The sequence below is a fragment of the Carcharhinus amblyrhynchos genome, chromosome 19 (assembly GCF_965287045.1).
Source record: "Carcharhinus amblyrhynchos chromosome 19, sCarAmb.v2.hapA, whole genome shotgun sequence".
In the NCBI taxonomy this organism is placed as follows: Eukaryota; Metazoa; Chordata; class Chondrichthyes; order Carcharhiniformes; family Carcharhinidae; genus Carcharhinus; species Carcharhinus amblyrhynchos.
The window spans coordinates 37,946,558-37,968,595 of NC_137342.1; the positions used below are offsets into that span (position 1 = coordinate 37,946,558).

Sequence of the window (22,038 nt, forward strand, 5' to 3'; positions counted from 1 at the left end):
AGAATTGTACGAGTGTCAGCTAGAGTATGGATGCTCTTTGTGGTAAAATAAGTTGTCACTTGCTCTTGGTGTAGAGTCCATTTGGAAGAGGTAAAGGAGAGATGTCGTTGCATTTCTGTACCCCAATAAGAGTCACAACTTTAGGTCTGGACATGGAAACTGGAAATATTTGGCATTTTGTGCTCATTCCCTTCTAAAAGCCATGATTGAATCTGGATCCAACATCATCTTGGGAAATGCAATCCAAAACCTAACCATTTGCCGTGTAAAAATGCTTTTCCTTAATGTTGTCTTTGGCTTTTCTGTCAATCAGCTGTAATCGGTGTCCTCCGATGCTTGACCCTTCTACTGGGAGCATGTCTCTTCTCTCTGCTGTTTAAACCCCTCATGCTTTTGAATACATTGGTGTCAAATCTCCTCTTGATCTTAAGGGGAGCAACCACAGCTGCTCTAATTTATCCACGTATCTGAAGTTCTTCATCCCTGCAACTTTTCTTTAAATGTTTTACGCACCTTCTAAAGCCTTCACATCCTTCCTAAAGTCCTGTGCCCAGAATTGGAACAATACATTAGTTGAGGCTGGACCAATGCTTTAAGGTCCATGCTTTAACTACAATAGGGGAGCTAAGAAAGAAGGTAACAGATTAATCTTGTTACAGAAGAGCATTAGAGGGATTTAATGTGATCAATTGAGGTATAATGTACTATTCAGAATGAAACTGACGAAATAAATGACAAAAATGATTGTCAAATTTGCATTTAACACGGCAATACAAACTAAACTACTTCAAATGTGCAACTTTATCTTTAAGTGTTTTGCTAACTATTCAGTAGTAAGTGAAGTTACTGAGACCAGAGCTGCAAGAAATAGTATCTCCCTGTTCTGATATTCTCATGTTAGAAGATGGTATCTGCAAAGCTGTTCCTTAAATTGTTAAATTGGCCAATTAGCATTAAGCAGCAAAAGTGAACTTTGATGTATTTAGCAGTCTGTTTTGTGTCCTCATGGTTTTTTTAAAAACCCAAAACTTTATTCTTGCCTATTGGCTTTCAATTGTTCGGAAGTACAAGCTCAGATTGGCACACTTGTAGAAAGAAAGAGGCTAATGTCTTTTATAAAATGAACAGAAGGAGATAACTGCAATTGTTGGACCTGTATTTAATACAGTGAGGTGGAACAATGTTGAGAGAGACTTGTGTGGAGCATAACTACTGGGCTGAATGGCCTGTTTGTGTTAGTTGTATAATGCAGTAGATACTGCAAATGTTGCTTTATGCTAGATATTTTCGTGCTTTTCTTTAGATTGTTACATGTGGGCATTTCATTTACAGTAACTCTTTGACATGTGACTGCATCCATACGATTTCAGATCACTTTGCCATTGAAATTCACTTGCTGTTGGATTGTGGCTGGAACTGGCAGCAAGGAGAGTGTACAAGCAGACAGTGCTGCCTGCCAGCATGTTGAGCTGTAGTACGTTCTGGAGGCAAGCCTGGCCTCTGTCAAGTTTCTATGTTAAGCTATGTATTTGGGGAGGTGATAGGACTGTAATAGCTACAGTCACTTTGATGTATTCTGATCTTCATCTAAGTGATAAGGCCAACCAGCTTTTACTCAATGCAAAAGTCCCCTCCAAAAATAAGTACTCTGTGTAATTTTAACCCAAAATTGTTCAGAATGAGCTAGCCCCGCAACGATTGAAGGCTGCTTCCTGAGGCATTTCGAACAGCATGTTTGGAGAACCGCTGACAACATGTTCAAATTGAATACTTGGCAATTGTGAAGCAACCCAATTTTTCTTCCAAGTTGGCAGTGATGATGCTGCAGGTATTGTTTCATGCATGTGCATATACAATCATATATAATTTATTGCAACCTTTTCTTTCTTTCAAAGATTGGAATACAGGACTTACGAGCAGGATGGGATCACTCGGCCCTTTGAGCTTGCTTGACTCTCAATCTGATCACAGCCAATCTGGTTTGGTCTTGCTCCACTTTCCTGTTGTGCACCTCAACCTTTAATTCCGCTGTCCAAGGAAAATCTATCTAACTCAGGCTTAAATAAATTTCAAGGCACAGCGTCTAATACCTTCCGGGGAAGAGAATTGCATACTATAATGATTCAAAAAATTATCCTTACCAGCCGTAAAAAGAAGACCCCTTTTACTTGTCCCTGAGTTCTTGTTTCCACACAAGGAAACATCCTCCTGGTATCCACTTTATCCAGTCCCCTCAAGATCTTGTACATGCCCTCATTCTTCCAAACTTTAGTGACCTAACCTGTTCAATCTTCACAAAATAACCCCTTCAACCTAGCAATGAGTCAAGTGAACCTTCTCTAAACTGCTTCTAAAGCAATGTAAGTCTTTTCAAATAAAGAGATCAAAGTACTCCTGATGTAGTCTCACCAAGGACCTATATTGCTGCAGTAAAACTTCTCCACTTCTGAGAATTATAGACCGGTGAGCCTTACTTCTGTTGTGGGCAAAGTTTTGGAAAGAATTATAAGGGTTAGGATTTATAATCATCTAGAGAGAAATAAATTGGTTAGGGATAGTCACACGGTTTTGTGAAGGGTAGGTCGTGCCTCACAAACCTTATCGAGTTTTTTGAAAAGGTGACCAAAGAGGTAGATAAGGGTATGGCAGTTGATGTGGTGTATATGGATTTTAGCAAAGCATTTGATAAGGTTCCCCATGGTAGGCTACTGCAGAAAATGCAGATGCATGGGATTCGGGGTGATTTAGCAGTTTAGATCAGGCATTGGCTAGCTGATAAAAGACAGGGTGGTGGTTGATGGGAAATATTCAACCTGGAGTTCAGTTACAAGTGGTGTACCTCAAGGATCGGTTTTGGGGCCACTGCTGTTTGTCATTTTTATAAATGACCTGGATGAGGGTGTACAAGGATGGGTTAGTAAATTTGCTGACGACACCAAAACCAGAGGAGTTGTAGACAGTGAGGATGGATGTTACAGTTTGCAGAGGGACATAGATAAGCTGCAGAGCTGGGCTGAGAGGTGGCAAATGGAGTTTAATGCAGAAAAGTGTGAGGTGATTCACTTTGGCAGGAGTACAGAATATAGGGCTAATGGGAGGACTGTCGATAGTGTCGACGAGCAGAGATCTCGGTGTACGTATGCATAGATCCCTGAAAGTTGGCACCCAGGTTGATAAGGTTGTTAAGAAGGCATACGGTGTGTTAGCTTTTATTGGTAGAGGGATTGAATTTCGGAGCCGTGAGGTCTTGTTGCAACTGTACAAAAGTCTGGTGCGGCCGCACTTCGAGTATTGCGTACAGTTCTGGTGGCCGCAGTATAAGAAGGATGTGGAGGCATTGGAATGGGTGCAGAGGAGGTTTACCAGGATGTTGCCTGGTATGGTGGGAAGGTCTTATGAGGAAAGGCTGAGGGACTTGAGGTTACCTTCATTAGAGAGGAGATGGTTAAGAGGTGACCTAATTGAGGCATACAAGATGATCAGAGGGTTAGATAGGATGGACCTTTTTCCTCGGATGGTGATGGCTAACACGAGGGGACATAGCTTTAAATTAAGGGGTGGTAATTATAGGACAGATGTCAGAAGTAGGTTCTTTACTCAAAGGCGGCGAATGCCCTGCCTGCAGCAGTTGTGGACTCGCTAACTTTAAGGGCGTTCAAATGGTCAATGGATAGGCATATGGATAACATTGGAATAGTTTAGGTTAGAGGGTCATTTAGATTGGTTCCACTGGTCTGTGCAACATCAAGGGCCAAAGGGCCTGTACTGCGCTGTAATGTTCTATGTTCCACTTGTATATTCCATTCTTCTTGCAATGAATACCATTCTGTTTGTCTTTCTAATCACTTGCTGTGCTTGCACCTTAACTTTGATTCATGTACCAGGACATCCAGATCCTTCTGTACCATTGAGTTTTGCAATCTCTGTCCATTTAAATAGTATGCTGTTTTTCTATTCTTCCTGTTAAAGTTGACAAGTTCACATTTACCCACATTCTCCATCTGTCAAATATTTGTTCTCTCTCCCTTTGCAGACTTACCATCTCCACTTGACAACTTAGTTTTCTGCCTATCTTGGTGTCATTGGGAAATTTGGCCCTTTCATTGAAGTCATTGATACAGATTGTAAATAGTTGAGGACTTGGCACTGACTCCTTTGGCACTTCACTGGTTATAATTTGGTAATCTGAAAAATATGTTGTTTGTCTCTACTCTGCCTCCAGTAAGCTAACCAATCCTTTATCCCTGCTAATAGGTTACCCCCTACATGTACACCATGTGCTGTTGTGTTGTAACCTTTTGATGTGGCACCCCATGAAGTAGCTTTTGGACATCCAAACACAGCACCTCTGCTAATTGTTGTTTATCAACATTTAATATTACTTCATCAGACAACTTCAATAGATTAATTCAACACACTTTCCCTTCCACAAAGCCATGTTGGTGCTGCCTGATCATGTCGTGATTCCTTAAGTATCCGGCTTAAACCCTCTTAATAATGGATTCTAGCACGTTCCCTATAACAATTGATAGGCTAACTGGCCTGCGAAGTCTTGTTTTCTGCCTCCTCCCTCATGAATAAAGGTGTTCTGTTAGCTATTTTCCAATCACTAGATCCAGAATCTAAGCAACTTTGGAAGATTATAACTAAGACTCTCGAAATAAGCATAGATAATAGATGTATAAGATGCAGGCCTGTTCCTGGGAACTGGCCAACCTTTAAGTCAAATGGTTTTCCTAGCACTTTTTCCCTGGTGATGGTAATTATTTTAGGCTCATTGCTCCCTTTCACCCCTTAATTTTCAATTATTTTTGGGAAGTTTTCTAAGTCTTCTACCTTGAAGACAGAGACACAATATCAGTTCAACGGCTCCACAATTTTTGTTTTCCATTATCAGTCCCCCAGACACGCACACTGGAGAATCAACACTAGCTTCAGTTCTTTTCCTATTCAAATACCTGTGGCAGCTCTGACTATCTGTGTTTTATTATTAACTAGCTTTCTCTCATACTGTGCTTTCTGTCCCTTTATTACCTTTTTAGTTTGCTAGTTTTTCAAGTCTGTCCAATCCTCTGACCTATTAATCTTTGCAGATCTATACAGTGTTTCTTTCAATTCAATACTATCCTTGATTTCCTTATTTATCCATGGGTGATTTGTCTTTTTCAAAGAGCCTTTCTTTCTCACTGGGAAAAATCTTTACTTAGAGTTATTAAATAGCTTCTTAAAAGTCTGCCAGTGTCAGCCTACTGTTCCACCTTTTAACCTTGTTTCTCAGTTTACCTTCATGCCCTTATAATTAATCACCTTTTACTTGGGTTTAAAATACTAGTTATGGACCCACACTTATTTTCAAATTGAACATTGAATTTGGCATGATAGGATTCAATCACTTAGATGCTCCTTTGCTGTGAGGTTACTGATTAATCCTGCCTCTTCACGCATTCTGGCTTGCTCTAGAACATGCTGCTGTAACAAAAAATTAACCTGAAAATGCACTGAACTCATTTTCTAGGTTACCTTAATCAGTTTGATTTTCCCAATCTACATGTGGATTCAGGTGTGTCATGCTTATTTCAATACCTTTCTTACTGCCTCACTTATTACATAATGTATGCTGTATTCTACAGTGTGGCTAACTTTAAGGATTTATGGACTGTTCTCAAATGTGACCTCTTAGTTTTATTATTTTTGTCCACCCAAACCGATTCTGCATCCTAACCTTTCAAGCTAACATTGTCTCTCAGTACTGAACTAATGCTACCATTAATAGAGCTATCCTACCACTTTTTCCTAGCTTCTAGTCCTTCTAGTGTGTCAAATACCCATCGACATTTGGCTCCCAACCTTGGTCAGCTTTCAGCTATCCAGCAGCACATATTTATCTCATGAATTGCTAACAATCCATACCTTTAGGTTACAAATGTGTGCGTTCAGATACTGGGCCTTAAACTCTTGTTTAAACATTTTTTTGCAATTTCTGGTCTTATCTGCTGGTGTACATTTGATTGTATGTTCTTCCCTTCCTGTCACACTCTGGCAGTCATTACCCAAATTGCTGCTGTGCTCCCGTTACTTTGGTTCCTTTTACTATATCTCTAGCCCTTCACCCCACTATTTAGTTTACATCCCTCTGTCTCGCCCTAGTTATGGTTTGCTAGAACACTGGTCTACAGTTTTGACTGTCCTAATGGTATATCTCCCACTTTCCCAGTACTAGTACGACGGCTACATGAATAGAATCCCATTTCTCCCACATCCATCTTTGAGCCATGCATTTGCTGCTCTCATCTATTTGCCCTTTGCCAATTATGGCTCAGGTAATAATCCAGAGTTGATTACCCATTAGCTTCTGCCTTTTAATTTAGCTGTCAGTTGCACATATTCATTCAGCAAAACCTTTTCTGTAGTCCTGCAGTGACATTGCCCACATGAATCATGACAACTGGATCCTCCCCCTCCCAATGAAGTTTCTCTCCAGCCTAGAGCAGTTGTCCTGAATTCTGGTTCCAGGCAGGCAACACAGCCGCCTGAACTCTCTCCCCTACTACCACTATACTCCACTGTATTTCCTCCACTTGAATGGCTTTCTGCAGCATGGTGCCCAGTTCAATTAGTACATCTGCCCTGCAGTCGCTGCTGTCATCCAAATAAGCTGAAAAAAACCTCAAACCTATTGGACAACCACAAGGGCTCCAGTTCCTGCCATCTGGGTTCCCTCACCTGCCTTGCTTGCAATGACAACATCCAATCTGTGACCACAGAGCAAATCAGAAGAACCAATCTAAAACTGTGCGACAGCCTTCTGATACAAAGTATTCAGATAACTTCCCAATATCTCAGTTTTTGCAGCTCAGCCTTCAACTTAATCATTGAGCAGAACTCTTCAAGTCTCAGATTTTGACTGCAGATACGTTGGAATCCACGAATACCGACAACACAGCACTTGTCCTGCCATCTTTAATACATTTTAACCTCGTCTGACCTTGATGCAGTATTTCCTCCCTTGCACCATTATAGCATTGCAGTGTTGCGCCTGGGTCAATTTGTTCATGTGTCTGATTTATTGACAATTTTAATTTCAAATGTATTTATAAATGTCTCACCACCCATATTCCAAACTTCCTGAAATGTTTGTGTATGGTTCATTATTTTGAAGTCCCATTATTCTGTAGGTGAACATGGCAGCCATTTGGTCAACTACAGAGCTACATAAATGAATAGTTATTCTGTAAATTAAGTTGAGTGGGTTGTCGACCTGAAGGAGACCCTGCTGTTCAAATATTAGAGGTAGTGTCCACCAGATGTTTAATCCAAATGCAATCATCTCGAGCAATGCAAAATTCCCTTTGTACAACATACCAATCTCAGTTTAGATTGTGTTCAGCCCTAATATGAGTTTAAACCTATGGTTGACCTGAGTATTGTAACTGAACCAGACAGTGCTAAAACTGTGTGCCTATGAATTAAGATGGGTCTGTGTGTAAACGGTTGGTGCAGGCGATCAGCAGCAGAGGGGACTAGCATCCCATCTTTCTGAACTGAATTTGAAGAGAAACCGGTGGCATAAGTGTATAAACTTAGTGCACTAGTTAATTCTCTACTGTTTTAAATACAAATTTATCATAATTTGGAAACTTTTCTCAAATGTTCCTTGAAATGGAAAATAAAGCTTAAAAGTGAATATTGAGCTAGCATCCCTCTTGTCGATGATGCTTTCTCGGTCAAAGTACTGAACTCAGTGCAAGGTGGAGGTGATGAGGACAGGACTGGCAGAAACTAATGATTCTTCAGTTTGACTAGTTCTTAGCTGAAGATGACAATGTTTGCTGATGGTTTTTGATTGGATTCGTTTCTCAAAAATGCTCCTCACTGTGGGTACACTTTTTGGAAAAAAATTGTTCATGGGATGTAGATTTCGCTGGCAAGGGCAGCATTTGTTACCTATCCTGAATTGCTCTCCAGAGCAGTTAAGACTACATTACTGTGGGTCTGGAGTCACATGTTGGCCAGACTAAGTAAGGACGGCAGATTTCCTTCCCTACAGAACATCAGTGAACCAGATAGGTATTTATGACAAAAGATAGTAGGTTCATGGTCATCGTTATGGATGCTAGCTTTCAATTCCACATTTCAGTGAATTTAAATTCCACCGTGGTGGGATTTGAACTCGTCCAAGAGTCTGGGCCCCTGGATAGAGTTCAGTGCCGTTACCCTAATGCCGTCCCAACTGCTCATACAGCTGTTTCATAACTGAGAAAGGACCGCAAAGATTTCAGTTGCGAAGCAATGCATTTTTAGTTAATGGCCTTCAGATTGCTAGCTTACATTTAAACTTTTTCTTATGGTTGTTAACTCTCATAATTTCTACTGTCCTAAATTGCACATTTCCCTTCTGGCCTGATACCATGCTCTCATATGGAAGAGGCCAAATAAAGTGAATATCCAGAGTCACCCTTGTTTGGTGACCTGTCCCTCAAAATGCTATCATGTAACCATTAATTCTCAACAATTCAACTTGTCAAAATCTTTCACGGCTCTTGCCTGCATAATATTAAGAGTAGTCGTCATATTGAGGGTATTCATGAACAGGTTTTGTTCTAACTTTAATTTTCCTGAATTGGTCTCCCAGTCCACAATTTTTAATTTGCATCAAAAACCTTTTTGGACCTCTTGAAGGCTGTTGCTCAAATGGACCTAAATGATCCTCGCAGTAGGCAAAAGTGAGGTGTTATTTTCACCAACAGGGCGTTTAACCTGTCTTTGTGTGACAGACTTATTCTTGAACTGGAAGCATCACTCCATCCCAGAACTATTAGATTCTGATGTGCTGTCTCATGGTTGGACTGCTATGTTCGAGTATTTCAGCTGGAGTGCCATCTCAACTTGGTGACATACCATTGTTAGCTTGATGGATGGAATTGTGCGTTTCGTAGTGATGGATTTAAAGAGCTGTTTTATTATTTGTTTTGAAGTGCATAGTAGAGTGGACTTAACAAGTATTAGATCAGCCATGATCTTATTGAACGGCAGAGCAGGCTCAAAGGGCTGAATAGCACGCTCCTCTTCCTATTTCATTTGGTAATATGAAGGTTTGTAAAGCTCATAAAATTTTAAAAATATTTTCTGTAATTTCTGCTACTTGGTGTGACCAACTGTTATGTTGCAAATGATTGCGACATGCGCACCATTCAGCCTGTGGCAGATTTGCATATATAGAAATGTTTTTCAGAGACTTTCATGCCATTATGGCTCAGCTAGTACACAGACTTGCAGCGACAATACTCCAGTAAAACATGTTCTTTTATTTTCCAAGCTTGGTTAACATATGAAGGAGTGTGATTTGGGGCCGTTCCAAATCTACTCTGAAATTATGTCACACTTAGTATTACAATTTTCCAGAGTCATTTGCCCACCCCTTTCTCACACCAACTGAGTGTAAGCCAATTAGCACAGCTTATTTAGCTTGGCCAATAACATTTAACTTCTGACAGCATGAGGCTACATGATTAGTTCGTGGACTTTAAAAGTCTTCCTCATTGCCCCCTGATTATTTCCAGTCCCTTTTATCTGGTTTAATGTGTATCCTATTCATTAGGACTGTCTCGGCCTTTTGGCCAAGATCAAGTGCAACATCGACATGCTGCACTTGGTTGAAGTCATTAGGTTATATTTCAGCTTCATTTGAAGCAGTTTTTTCAAGCAGCATCTTGGCTTTTTGGCTAAGATGCAAATAAGATCAAGCCTTGAAGGAGGAGCTACACCTACTCCAATCAGCTTGCATCATGTAGATCAAGCCCAAGACAGGTGGTGAGAGCCCTGTCTTGTCAGCTTGGATCAGGAATGTCCCAACTTGTTGGGACTCTGAATTGGGTTTAATTTGACTTGATTGGATTGGAGTAAAGTTTAATGTGTATCCTATTCATTAGGGCTGTCTAGAAGCACTGATAAGAGTTGCTCTTCACTTTGCTTAGTAGCTGCATTGTTCTGAGGAATGTGTTTTTTTACTTATGCTTTAGAATGTTGTCATTCGCCAAGGTATATGTTTTAAATACAGAATGTTTTCAAAAATACATGTCTAAATTCTCGAACAGTGATTATATGTGCCGCTATGCAAACCATATTTTCCAGGCAATTTGTAGCTTGTCTATACGCTGATCTAATCTACCCTGCACAGTGGCTAGCACTGCTGCCTCACAGTGCCAGGGACCCAGGTTCAATTCATGGCTTGGGTCATTCTGTGTGGAGTCTGCAGTTCTCCCCAAGTCTGCGTGGGTTTTCCTCTGGGTGCTCTGGTTTCCTCCCACAGTCCAAAAGACGTGCTGGTTCGGCACATTAACCATACGTACCCAAACAGCCATCGGAGTGTGGTGACTAGGGGATTTTCAGTAACTTCACTGTAGTGTTAAAACTGAGTCTTTTAATCCCAAGTAATTTTAAATTTCCACCTTAAGGCATACAACTTGAATCTCCTGCTCTTTGTTTTCTCAGTAGAATTTTGGGGGTTTTTTTTCAGTGCGCTAGTTGCTTGGGCTGAAATAGCTTTTTGTCATGGTGTATGTGTCGTTTTCTTAATTGTCGTGAAGATTACAGTAAGGTTTAATAGCCAGTGTCTGAACGTTGTCAGTTTCTACTTCTGAAATTATTTTGTCATTGATTGTTGCCTCACAGTCCTTAAGGTAGGTATGGTTTAATGGTATCTGAATTCAGTGCCCCTTACTTAGTCCAGAGTTTGAGGCTCTTAATTCTGGGTCTGTGGACAGGTTCATTTTTAATTGCTTTGAAGTCGCAATGTTTTGAGCAGAATTTTAAAGCCAGACATTGAACATATTTGCTTGGTTTATCCAGCGCAGTTCATTCCATTATAATAGCATATTAACCAATTTGTCATTTGTTTCTGCAATGTCGGTAGCAGCATTTGGGGTAAAGGTTAAGCTGTGCTATGACTGGGATTTTGTGCAATGGATTGAGTCTTACAAGGTGCAGCTGGCCCTATGTTTGTAATTCCCTCCTTATCCTTTAAACAGATGCTGAAAGCTAGAGATGGTGCAGTAATATGTCTGATTAACTTTAATTTCAAAACGTTTGTCTTAAAACTTCATTCAGAGCAGTACATGTTTATCTAAGCCTGTTTTGGTTCTGACCGAGTAAAGCTTTGCATCTCTACACCATTTTCTTTCATGTAGTTCTTGATGGATTAATCTTTTATAACACTTGGGTCATTGAATTGAGTGCTGGACAGTTGTTGGAGTGTCTGTTGGGGCCAGGGGTCTTTACTGGATAAGCCTTTCCTTTATCTCTTGCAACCACTACAGTAAAAACATATGTCCTTATTTATATTGCATTAACTTTCATTTTACACTACTGTGTTTTTTAAACTTGATTTTTAAATGCCTGTGTTTTAACCGAACAACCTTTTTAGCTCCATGTTGCATCATTATTGCCAATATATTTATTTAATCATCCATGTTTGCCTATCCTTAAACAATGATGTCTTAGATCTGAAATTATTCTCTGGATTTTCAGTATCTTTGTGATCAAAAGAGAGAATTCCATTCACACAATTTAAATCAATTCTGTCCACATTAGCTGTTTTCTCTTGTTCTGTATTAGAATGACATAGGGATAAATGTCTACATTCTTGAACCCTGTCCATTCATTCACAGTAGGCTGATTTCAACATGACTACCTCTGTTTAGGAAGTGTAGATGTTTAGAGAGATGATGCAGCACACTTCTCATGGAGTCTGATTCCTCACTTAATATTCCTAGGTTTTATTATGTGTTCTCAGGAGAGCCTAAATTAAATTTGCTAAATTAAAGCAGATCCTGCTTTAATTTAGCAAAACCAATTGGTAGCACAGTGGTTAGCACTGCTGCTTCATAGCGCCGGGGACCCGGATTCAATTCCTGGCTTGAGTCACTGTCTGCCTAGAGTTTGCATATTGTCCCCATGTCTGTGTAGGTTTCCTCTGGGTGCTCCAGTTTCCTCCCACATTCTGAAAGACATGCTGGTTAGGTACATTGACCCGAAGAGGTGCCGGACTGTGGCGACTAGGGGAATTCCCAGTAACTTCATTGCAGTGTTAATGTAAGCCTCACTTGTGACTAATAAACTTCTATCCCACACACACTAAAGATTACAAGGGGAGGTCTCTCCCTTTTGGGGGGAGATGGGGGGATTCCAAAGTCACGCAGACAAACATTACTTCTGCTTTGTAACACAGGATAGATGAGAATGGAATCAGATGAGGGAAGAGAAGCTTTGGAGAGGGAGATAGTGAACTATCTCAAAGTTGGTAGATAGGTTGAGGAAAACAAGGATGGGATAGTTTACCTTTGTCAGCTTGGCATTCCTGAAACAGTGAACAGTTTTGGCAGATTATACAGTCCTGATTGATATTTTGTGTCCAGTCAGATCTGAAAGTGAATGGCTAAGCCAGTTGCCTGCCGTGGCTGTGAGCATTTGGCTTTTTGTGCTGTTGAAGCTGAGTTTGTAAACACTTAGTAAATCTCAGGCACCTACAACAGCTTGGATCAGAGGATGTACTGTGACTTGAGGAACATTTGCTAATGGACGATTAGAACAAATCTGCTTGGGGTCCCTCACTCTTTAAATTGTTACGAATTTAACAATGGGATTGCCTCCTATCCAGTATCTGAACAAGTCCATTTCTTGAATGAATTGTCTGAAAATTTCTGAAATGTAATTTCTTTCCCCTTAGTCTTGTCCCTCATGCACTCGATCAAGGTCTGCTGATATTAAAATGGGAAGGCAAATCAGGAAAAAAATCTGAGCTAACTCCTAATGCAGAAATGTACTTGGGGCCAATCTTGTAAATAATCTGAGGGTTATCCTTTTTACAGACTGTTCATGCCCTGTTTTCCTTCAGAGCTACTCCAGTGATGTTTGTTAATATTGATGTTTGTATGCAAATTACAACATTGATTTTAATAGAAGCCACATTTCTCATCTGGTCTGAGGGCCAACTAGAGCATCTGATGTTGTGAATCAGTACTCAGCCAGGAACTATTTTCTTTTGGGTCAGCTGCCATCTGGGCAACCTCCAGCCCCACATGCTAACACCTATTACACATCGCGGTCTGATTTGCAGACAGACCACCACCATGACCAGCATCAGTGATCTGGAGGACCAAAATATTTGTTTGAAGCACAGCGTTCAAAAACATTTCCATACCAATATTCCTAGGTTTTATTATGTGTTCTCAGGAGAGAGCTGGGAAAATTTTCAACAGACCATCCATGCACTTTTTCCTTTTTAAAACAGTCAGAACTTGAAATCTGGCCCTATCTTGGCCTGAATATCCTCCTATTTTGATTTTGTTTTTTGACTTGGCATGCTTTCCAAACAACTCTAAGAGTCAGGCCTTGCATATTGAACAGCAGTAAGGGAGGTGCCAGTCTAGTGGTATTGCCACTGGACTAGTAATCCAGAGACCCAGGGCAATGGTCTGGGGACTTGGATTTGAATCCTACATAGCAGGTAGTGAAATTTGAAATCAACTAAAAGTCTCATGACATGTAATGACCATGAAACCATTGTTGATTGTCTTAACCCATGCTCTTTCGAGAAGGTCATCCAAATGTGACTCCAGATCCACTTAACTGACCTTTGAAATGGTCTAGCAAGCCACTCAGTTGCTGGCCCAGCCATGAGTAAAAAAAATGCTGCTTATTGGTGTTTCTACTTGGCCTGTACATGTAAAGCAAAGTACTTCCTTCACTTGAATAATGGTTTAATGCTAATACTGGCTCATCTAATGAAGCATTGGTCAAATGCTGATGGATGTAGAGTACAATCATGTCCAAATGGTTAGTCTGCAATGTTGTCCACAGGATTCTAATGAACCACAATGGCCATATGTTTAGTCTCAGTGAAATGTCTACTTCAAAAAACATCCAATACCAGGTCCAGTTAGATTTTGTTTTCAAAATTGATTTGTGTCTAGAGAGTACATTTTGAACGGAACAAAACTAAAAATGAAATAGCGTGAACAGCAATTCCAGCACATCGTAAAAAAATCAAGCACTAAAGTGTATTGATATACAGATGTTCTTCTAAAATTATACAATGTTGAGTTACTACGAGAATTCTGTATTTATTTTAGTATAGTTGACCTTGTGTTTTGGCCTGTAATTCACTTAATTTTGATAAATCTAAATATAATAGGACAATACACAAGAACTGAGGTGTTGATCAGTTAGTCATCTGGTTTTTGAAATAAGTGTTCTGAATTAACAGAACTGAGCGAAGGTGGAAAGTTGTAGATAGCATATAGGCTAAGATAACTTATCTATACAGACCACGGATCATGTTGTTTTTGGCTCCACCTAAATATGCACTTTGACAGCTGTCATTAATTCCAGCAGCACAATAGAATATCTAATGTAGAATCTAGAAATGGCAAATATCAAGGCACATGGTACGGTAAATGTTAGTGTACAATTCATTTGGATACCAGTCCTAACCGGAGGATCAAGGAGAGGGGAAGTTTTAATATTCAGGCACAGTAGTTAGCACTGCTGCCTCATAGTGCTAGGGACTCGGCTTCAATTCCCACTTGCGTCACTGTCTGTGTGGCGTCTACACGTTCTCCCTGTGTGTGAGGGGTTTCCTCCAAGGCCTCAGGTTTCCTCCCCCAGTCTAAAAGACATTCTGGTTAGCTGCATTGGCTGTGCTAAGTTCTGTATACCCGAACATGCTAGAGTGTGGTGACTCAGATTTTCAAAGTAACTTCGTTGCAGTGTTAATGTAAGCCTACTTGTGACACTAAGTAAACTTTAAACATACCCTCACATTATCCAAGTATAGAATCAAAACGGAGCCCCCCCCCCCCCCTTCCTAATAGAAAAGTTATTATTCAGCATGTGTTCTACAGAATAGGGAACAGCTGGCAGAGAGTTCATGGCTGTAATTCAGGTTCTGCTAATGCCTACATACTGTTTAGTTTTCAAGTTGGTGATTTAGCATGTGGGCTGGAGCTCCAAACCTTTTATTATCCAATATGGAATGATTTCTAACACAGCACATGCACAAGATGGAATATTTTAATTGCATTTTAAATGTGTGCTGCTAATGACATTTGGTTAGTGTATTAATAAGTGGGAAATCAGAGTTAATTAACAGTGCATCTCATCACCAGGATTGTTTAGGTGTTGGTTAGCAATTTACTATAACAAAATATGTCTGTGTTGTGTGATATGCTGCAAGCTTGATGCTCTTAATCATCTTATCAGTGACAGACCTGTAGCCACCCATACTGCTATTAAAACTTGTGTTTGCAGGGATATAATGTATAATTTCACTGGGCATTCATATTGAACCAAACCTATCATAAAAATAACTTGGACCTACAATTATGGATAACTGTCATTTTGGTGATGGCAGTGTTTGGATTTTTGGAGTGAAATTAAAAGTCTTCTGAATTTGCAGAAATTATCCATTCTGGTCAGAAGAATTGGAAAACACTAGCTGAGATAGTAAGTGTCAGTATTCCAAGCGATTGTGGTACCTGTGCACAAATCGTAAGATCAACATGCAGTTATAGTAAGCAATTTGGAAGGCAAATACTAAGTTAGACTTTATCAAAAGGGGGTTGGACTATTAGAGTAAGAAAATTTTTTGCTGCAATTGCATGGGCTTTGGTGAGACCACACCTAGAGTGTTATGTTCAGCTTTCGTGGTTGAAGAAATACTTTTGGGGCAGAATTCTTTTAGATTTAGAGTGAGAGCTGATCTCATCAAATGTCGCAACTTCCTGGAGAACTTGGAGGGGGTATATGTTCGGAGGCTTTTTTTCCCCCAGCAGTAGAATGTAGAACTAAGGATCATGGCTTCAGCATCAATAGTTGACTGTTTGTTTAGGACTGAAATGAGAAGAAATTTCTTAGAGGTTTATGAATCTTTGAAGTTGCTTACCTCAAAGGATTGTGGATACTAAGTTGATGAGTATATTCAATACTAAAATTGATGCATTTTTGGACTTTGATGGAATCTAGGGTTATAGGGATAGGGTGGAAAAGGGGAGTTGAGGTAAATCTTCCCTGGTCTTAATGAAAGAGTAGACTCAAGGGATCAAATGGTCAATTCCTGCTTTTTATGTTCCAATTGCTATCAGGGGTTTCTACAATGAAAGGGGCACTTATTAATTTTTGTTTCACAGTTTTAATAGTTTGTCCCAGGAAATAGTAGAGAATTGTTTCTCTGTATAGTAAGGATGAAGGTGAAATGGATTGGGAGTATTTCAGAGCTTTTAACTCCCTCACAAACCTGTTATCACAAAGTATAAAGCTCTTCTTTCAAAATTTGCTTTGCCTCAGTCTGATTGTGGGCACTGCCAACTCTTATAATTTCAGATTGCCTTTGTTGGCACTCTTCCCTCAGTTGGAATTTGTGGTTTCAAGCCCGCTCGTGCAAACTAAGCTGAAACTCCAATGAAGTTTCAATGATTGCTGTCACTTGGACAAAAAATGAAAATTGGGTCCTGTGTGTTTGTTCTGATACATGTTAAAAATCCCAATGCCACATATGAATGAGAGCATCAGTTATTCATCCCAGTGTCCTGGCTAACATCACTCCCTCAACCAATTATGTCAAAACTGAAAACTGCCCATTCACCTCATCGTTAGTTGTGAAATCTTAGCGTGGGCAATGGCTCTCAAATTTGCCTTCCTAAAACATGAATTTGGAATGTTTGGCTCATGTGATATGGCACTATATTAATGCAAATTTTACACATGCAATTGTAGAAATGAACCATGTAATTGGAAAGCCTTTAAATTTGTTCTCCTGTTGTGTTGTGTGAACTGATCTCAGTCCAGGCGTCAGTTGGGATGTTACAGTTGCTCTGGCTTAGGTTTCTGCTTCTATTGGCTCACTTCCTGCCTGCTGGAAAGGGAACTTCTTGTAGTGCCAGTTAAGGAAATGATCAAGCTCTGCTGTGTGCGCCCCCTACAGCAAATAATTTGCTGACGTATTGTGATCTCGTTCCTTACCTCTGGATGATGTTCATTTGCACACCAATGTGTGCAAGAAAAAAGGGGATAAACAAATGGTAATGCGTTTGAAAATTGTGTTAAAGTTAATCAGATTATTCTTTTCCTTCAGCTCAGGGAATATAATTGGAAGCTGAATAAGCCAAGTCTTCCCTGGTGAAACAACAATCAATAAATGGTGATTGTGTGGCAGCTTGATATTTGATATTTGTCTTTCTCTCATATGATAAGACATCTGATTGAAAGTCTCAAACACACTGCAGTCGTGTTTGAGTGGTGGTGCTTGGTTGCTGAAGTAAGCATTTCGTTGGAGCGTAACTTCTGCTTGAAGCACCATCTGATTTCTAGTTTAAATGTTCTAACATAATTTAAGCCTATCTCTATGCTAGCTTTAATTTTGAAGCACGTTGAAAGCAATAGCATAAAATATCACCACGTTCCTGGCTTCATTTGTTCGGTCTACACTCTACACATTTGACCGACCTCAGATTTTAGGGATAGGGAATTTTTGCACAAGCAACAAAGAAGTATGACCTCTGGTTTGTCTCTCAGGAGGTAAATCTCAATGATGCAAGTTGGGTGGGGAAGCAATATTACAAAAATAACTAGACAGAATTAGTCATTGTAAATCAAAGCACACATTGTATAATAATAACTTGATGCTCGTCTGAGTTAAACTAACAGCACAATTAAAATAACTCCATTTCATACAGTCTATCGTAGAATCCCTACAGTACAGAAGGAGGCCATTCAGCCTATCGAGTCTGTACCGACAACAATCCCATCCAGGCCCTTTCCCCATAATACCAATTATTTACCCCGCTAATCCCTCTAACATATGCATTCAGGGGCATGAAGAGGGAAATTAACACGCCCCTATCCCTGTAACACCATATATTTACACTGCTAATCCTCCTGACAGTAGGGTCAATTTTGAATGGCCAGTCCACCTAACCCTCACATCTTTGGAATGTGGGAGGAAACTGGAGCACCTGGAGGAAACGCATGCAGACACGGAGAAAGTGCAAACTCCATACAGATAGTGACCTGAGGCCTGAATTGAACCCAGGTCCCTGGCGCTGTAAGGCAGCAGTGCTAATCACTGCCACCCATGTAAAATGTTTTCTTTCTTTGTGGAATGTTGCAGTTTTTTTAAATGGATTGTCTTGCCTCTAGTCTCAGAAGAGCAGAAAATACTTATACACCCATTTCTTCCAAATGTTACTGGTTTTCCATTTTGGTAAAGATGACTTTTTTTTTATTTACAGGATTCATGAATAAAATCTTCCATCCAAACATTGATGAAGCGTAAGTACCTTTTTTTTTCCCTGAAGCACCTATGGGAATGTTTTGGGATGAGGAAGTAGAAAATGAATGGTTGGGTTGACTAGCTGATGGTGACTATCAATTCCCAAGGAATAATTTTACATTTCCATTGTCTGCGAGTCTGTTGCCTAAATGTGCAAATTACCTCTTCTTTCTCTCTCACCTTCAACAACAAAAATTTTATTGCACATGTCATAAATGGTCATATGATTGCTAGGCCCCCACATGAAATTGAGAAGGTGGTGCTTCTGGCACTATACACCCACAAGGAGATGCTGTCTTTGGAAGATGCTAAGTTGGGGAGAGGCATGAGCAAAGTATTTTGAGATCAATTTATGTGAAGTATGAAGCAAGAAGTTTAAACAAAAAATTGGGTTATTATTAGTTGGTGCATTCAGAAACTATACTAATCAGTATAACCAGAATTTCAGTGTAGTATAATGGAGGCGGAGAGAATTTTTTTGTTTTTCCATTAGAAGGATATGGTCTTCAATATTACCTCCAGCTCAGTGGCATGAATTACTCCCAGAAGTCATCTGAGTATCTTGCTTTTACGGAAATAGACTTGTACTGCTTTACTGCTATTTGTATGATAGCTTAACCCAGAACTGAACCAGTCATTCATTCTTTTGACCTAATTTGGAGAGTCGCATCTTTCAAGTGCTTGTTGTTTGCTCAGTTGTGGCTTGTAGAAACTCTTGAATAAAATGAGGCCGATATGAATTGATAAGCTGCCTTATTTCTCACAGGTTGAGCATACAAATCAGCTGTCATGATTGGACTCGCTCAGTTTAGACTGTAGTTTAGTGTCATGTAACACAGTCTGTATTGCTTCCCCATGTCAATGGTTTGTCCAAGTTAACGTAAGCAAGATGACCTCCAGTGGTTTGTTATTACAAAAGTTCATATTACTGGGGGGAGGGAAATAAACTTGCTGTTGAAGCTTTTCATTTTGCACTCATTAGGACAAAATTTGCAAAAATAGCAATTGCCAAGGGAGCAACAATTATACAACATGAAAAGAATGCTGATCAGTTGGCAAGTGCATTTTGGTAGAGGCATTGGTTTGGAGACTCCACAAACAAAAAAATTACACACAGCTCTTAATGACGAGATCAAATTCCTCTCTGTTAGGCCTACCACAAAGCATGACTACTGGACAGCCCTGCTTGAAAGCAAATTACCAAAACAGTTGCTGGATGGGTGCAAGAATAACAAGCTGCCAGATGATAAATGTGATGGTATTTGTCCGCATGGCTGACTGTCCACATATGTATGGACTGCCCAAGGCGTGCACAAATTATGTCTTAGTTTGTCCTATCTTATCTAGGACTGGTTCTGTACAATGTAAATTGGCAGAATAGTTGGGCAAATTGCTACTACTAGTTGGGATCAAGTTTTACCCACACGTAGTAATTTTCTTTATGAAGATCATACATGACTTGCATATTGATAGCAATGCTGTGTTCATGTACTCTTTTGATCTTGCTAGCCTATTCATCAATGTACATTTAAAGGAATCCATAGGCATTTGCCCTGTGTCACTATATGATGGTGATCTAGACACACTCTCATTGTTGAATCTGTATTCATTGAACTCAGTTGCAGGAGTTGCTGGGTTCATGTGTTCAGTTTTAACAACACCTTTCTAGACCAAGCTCTCGCGAACATCTTTGCTGGCCTTCACAAAAAACGTGTCTCTGACGGATTGATATCTCACCTACTACCTCTTGCAATATTTCTACTATGTAGATGATATATTTGCTATATTTGAATCCTCGGCTACATATAAAAATTTCCTACACAGCTTAATGAGTTGCAAGCAGCACTCAATCACCTTCTGAAATGGAGCAATCAAGTGAGCTTCCTTTTCTCAACATGTGAATTGAGAAATCAGCCTGTGGGCTCTTTACTACTATGGATTGCAAACCTACCTTCACTGGTCAATGTGCTTTAGGATTCTTACAATTCCATGCGGTATAATGGTGGCCTTACCAGCAAGATCATAAATGGGGCCAAAGCCATTTGCTCACCAAGCAAGCTTGATGCTGAAATAGGGCACATCATGGCTACGCTGATCTGATCATTGCTGTCTGTATTATGCAAAATCTTGAATAGGCTTAAGGCTGCCACTTTCAGTCATAAAAAGTGTCTGTCTACTTCATATTGCCCTGGAAGGGTAAGGTTTCCCAAAGATTTGAACAACAGGCAAAACTACTTGTTTCAGGCTGCTACTATGCAGCAGCAACACAAGTGATATTCTCCACTAACAGGATACTGCCGTCAAGCCAGAAAGGCGTTCTGTCTATTTCACAAATGAGCAATGTGGTGTACGAATTTCAGTGGTGGTGTGATGCCTGGTACCTAGGGTATACATCCAAATAACTGCTGAATCATATTAAACAGCACATCCCTTCGATTGTTTGCAACAAGCAAAACACTGACTGTGCCCGATCAGCCCATGCTTGCACAATTTGAAACATAATGTCCAACATTTGGTGTGATTCTGCAATTGTTCAAAACTGCTAAACAATCCTGATAAGAATTACACTGACAACTTAAAATTATTAGTTGGGCTTGCAATGTGGCTCGTATATATCACATGTACATATATATATTCACACAATGAGAACCATACTCCTTTAACATCATTGGAACGCTTTCTTTCCTTGACATAGGCCATTCACCTAAATCCTCAGCATAGCAGTTTATTTATAGGAGTTGGCTGTACTCTGGTTCCTTGAAGATGAAGCTTGACACTGCTATGTTTTGCGCAGATCTCTGGCCACTCCAGTTACCACTGGGCTTGGTTTTGATATGGTCTTTAAATAAGCTCATGAGTTTTAAGAATTTTACTGGCATCTAACCTGTTTCAGGCGTTCCTCTTTGTTTGCTTCTATTTCTAGATCAGGAACCGTATGTCTAGATGTAATTAACCAGACGTGGACAGCTCTTTATGGTGAGTAGTTTTTTTTGGGGGGGGGGGGGGGAGCGGAGGCGGGAGAGATGGGATTTATGTTCTTTTTTCCAGTGGATGCCAGTGTCATCTTGCATTGTGGAGCTAGGGTTTCCTGTCTTGATTGTTGAGATGGGAGCAAAGTGAATATTTTATGACAGGTCTTTATGACTAAGTAGTTTATTGAAAGCTCCAGCATCTTCAATGAATACAAATTCACTATACAAGATGATCAAAAATCATCTCAAATCCATCTCAGAATAAACAGGCATATGAACAATTTGATTAATTCAGCATTTCTACCCTGCTTTGCAATTCCACTTCCCTTCACCCAGCTACTCAGTTCTTCAACCATTTTACTAAGTGTTTTTCTGCAATGTGTAGCTAATCTTGCTCATGTTCCCAAGCGCAATAAGCCTGGATCTAAAGCTGACTTAACAAATTGAAAGATTGATGTATGTATGTAATGGCATACTATCCAGAGCCATAATGGCCTGATTAAGAGACAAAATTGATTGGACAGGAATTTTGTCTTTAAATTACTCTGCTTATCGATTTTAAGTATGTTGATCATATGGTAAGAAGCATGGACAATTGAGTGCCTTCAGTCAACAAGGAAAATAAAAGAAGAATTGTTGCCTGTTGTTGTGGAATGGGGTGATACAAAAAGTGCCCACTCCTGGCCCTGATCTGCAACACTTTACCGCATTGCAATGGTGGCATGAAAGTCTGTAAGAAGC

General features: G+C 39.9%; 1 protein-coding gene across 1 annotated transcript in view; it reads left to right on the forward strand.

Moving 5' to 3' along the window:
* The window catches only part of ube2h (ubiquitin-conjugating enzyme E2H (UBC8 homolog, yeast)), a 124,291-nt gene that overhangs the window by 88,913 nt on the left and 13,340 nt on the right, over positions 1 to 22,038 (forward strand). The window contains exons 4-5 of the mRNA XM_080207632.1: positions 18,285 to 18,324; positions 21,249 to 21,301. Coding sequence (XP_080063758.1) covers positions 18,285 to 18,324; positions 21,249 to 21,301 — 93 coding nt within the window. The remainder of the gene's footprint in view (positions 1 to 18,284; positions 18,325 to 21,248; positions 21,302 to 22,038) is intronic.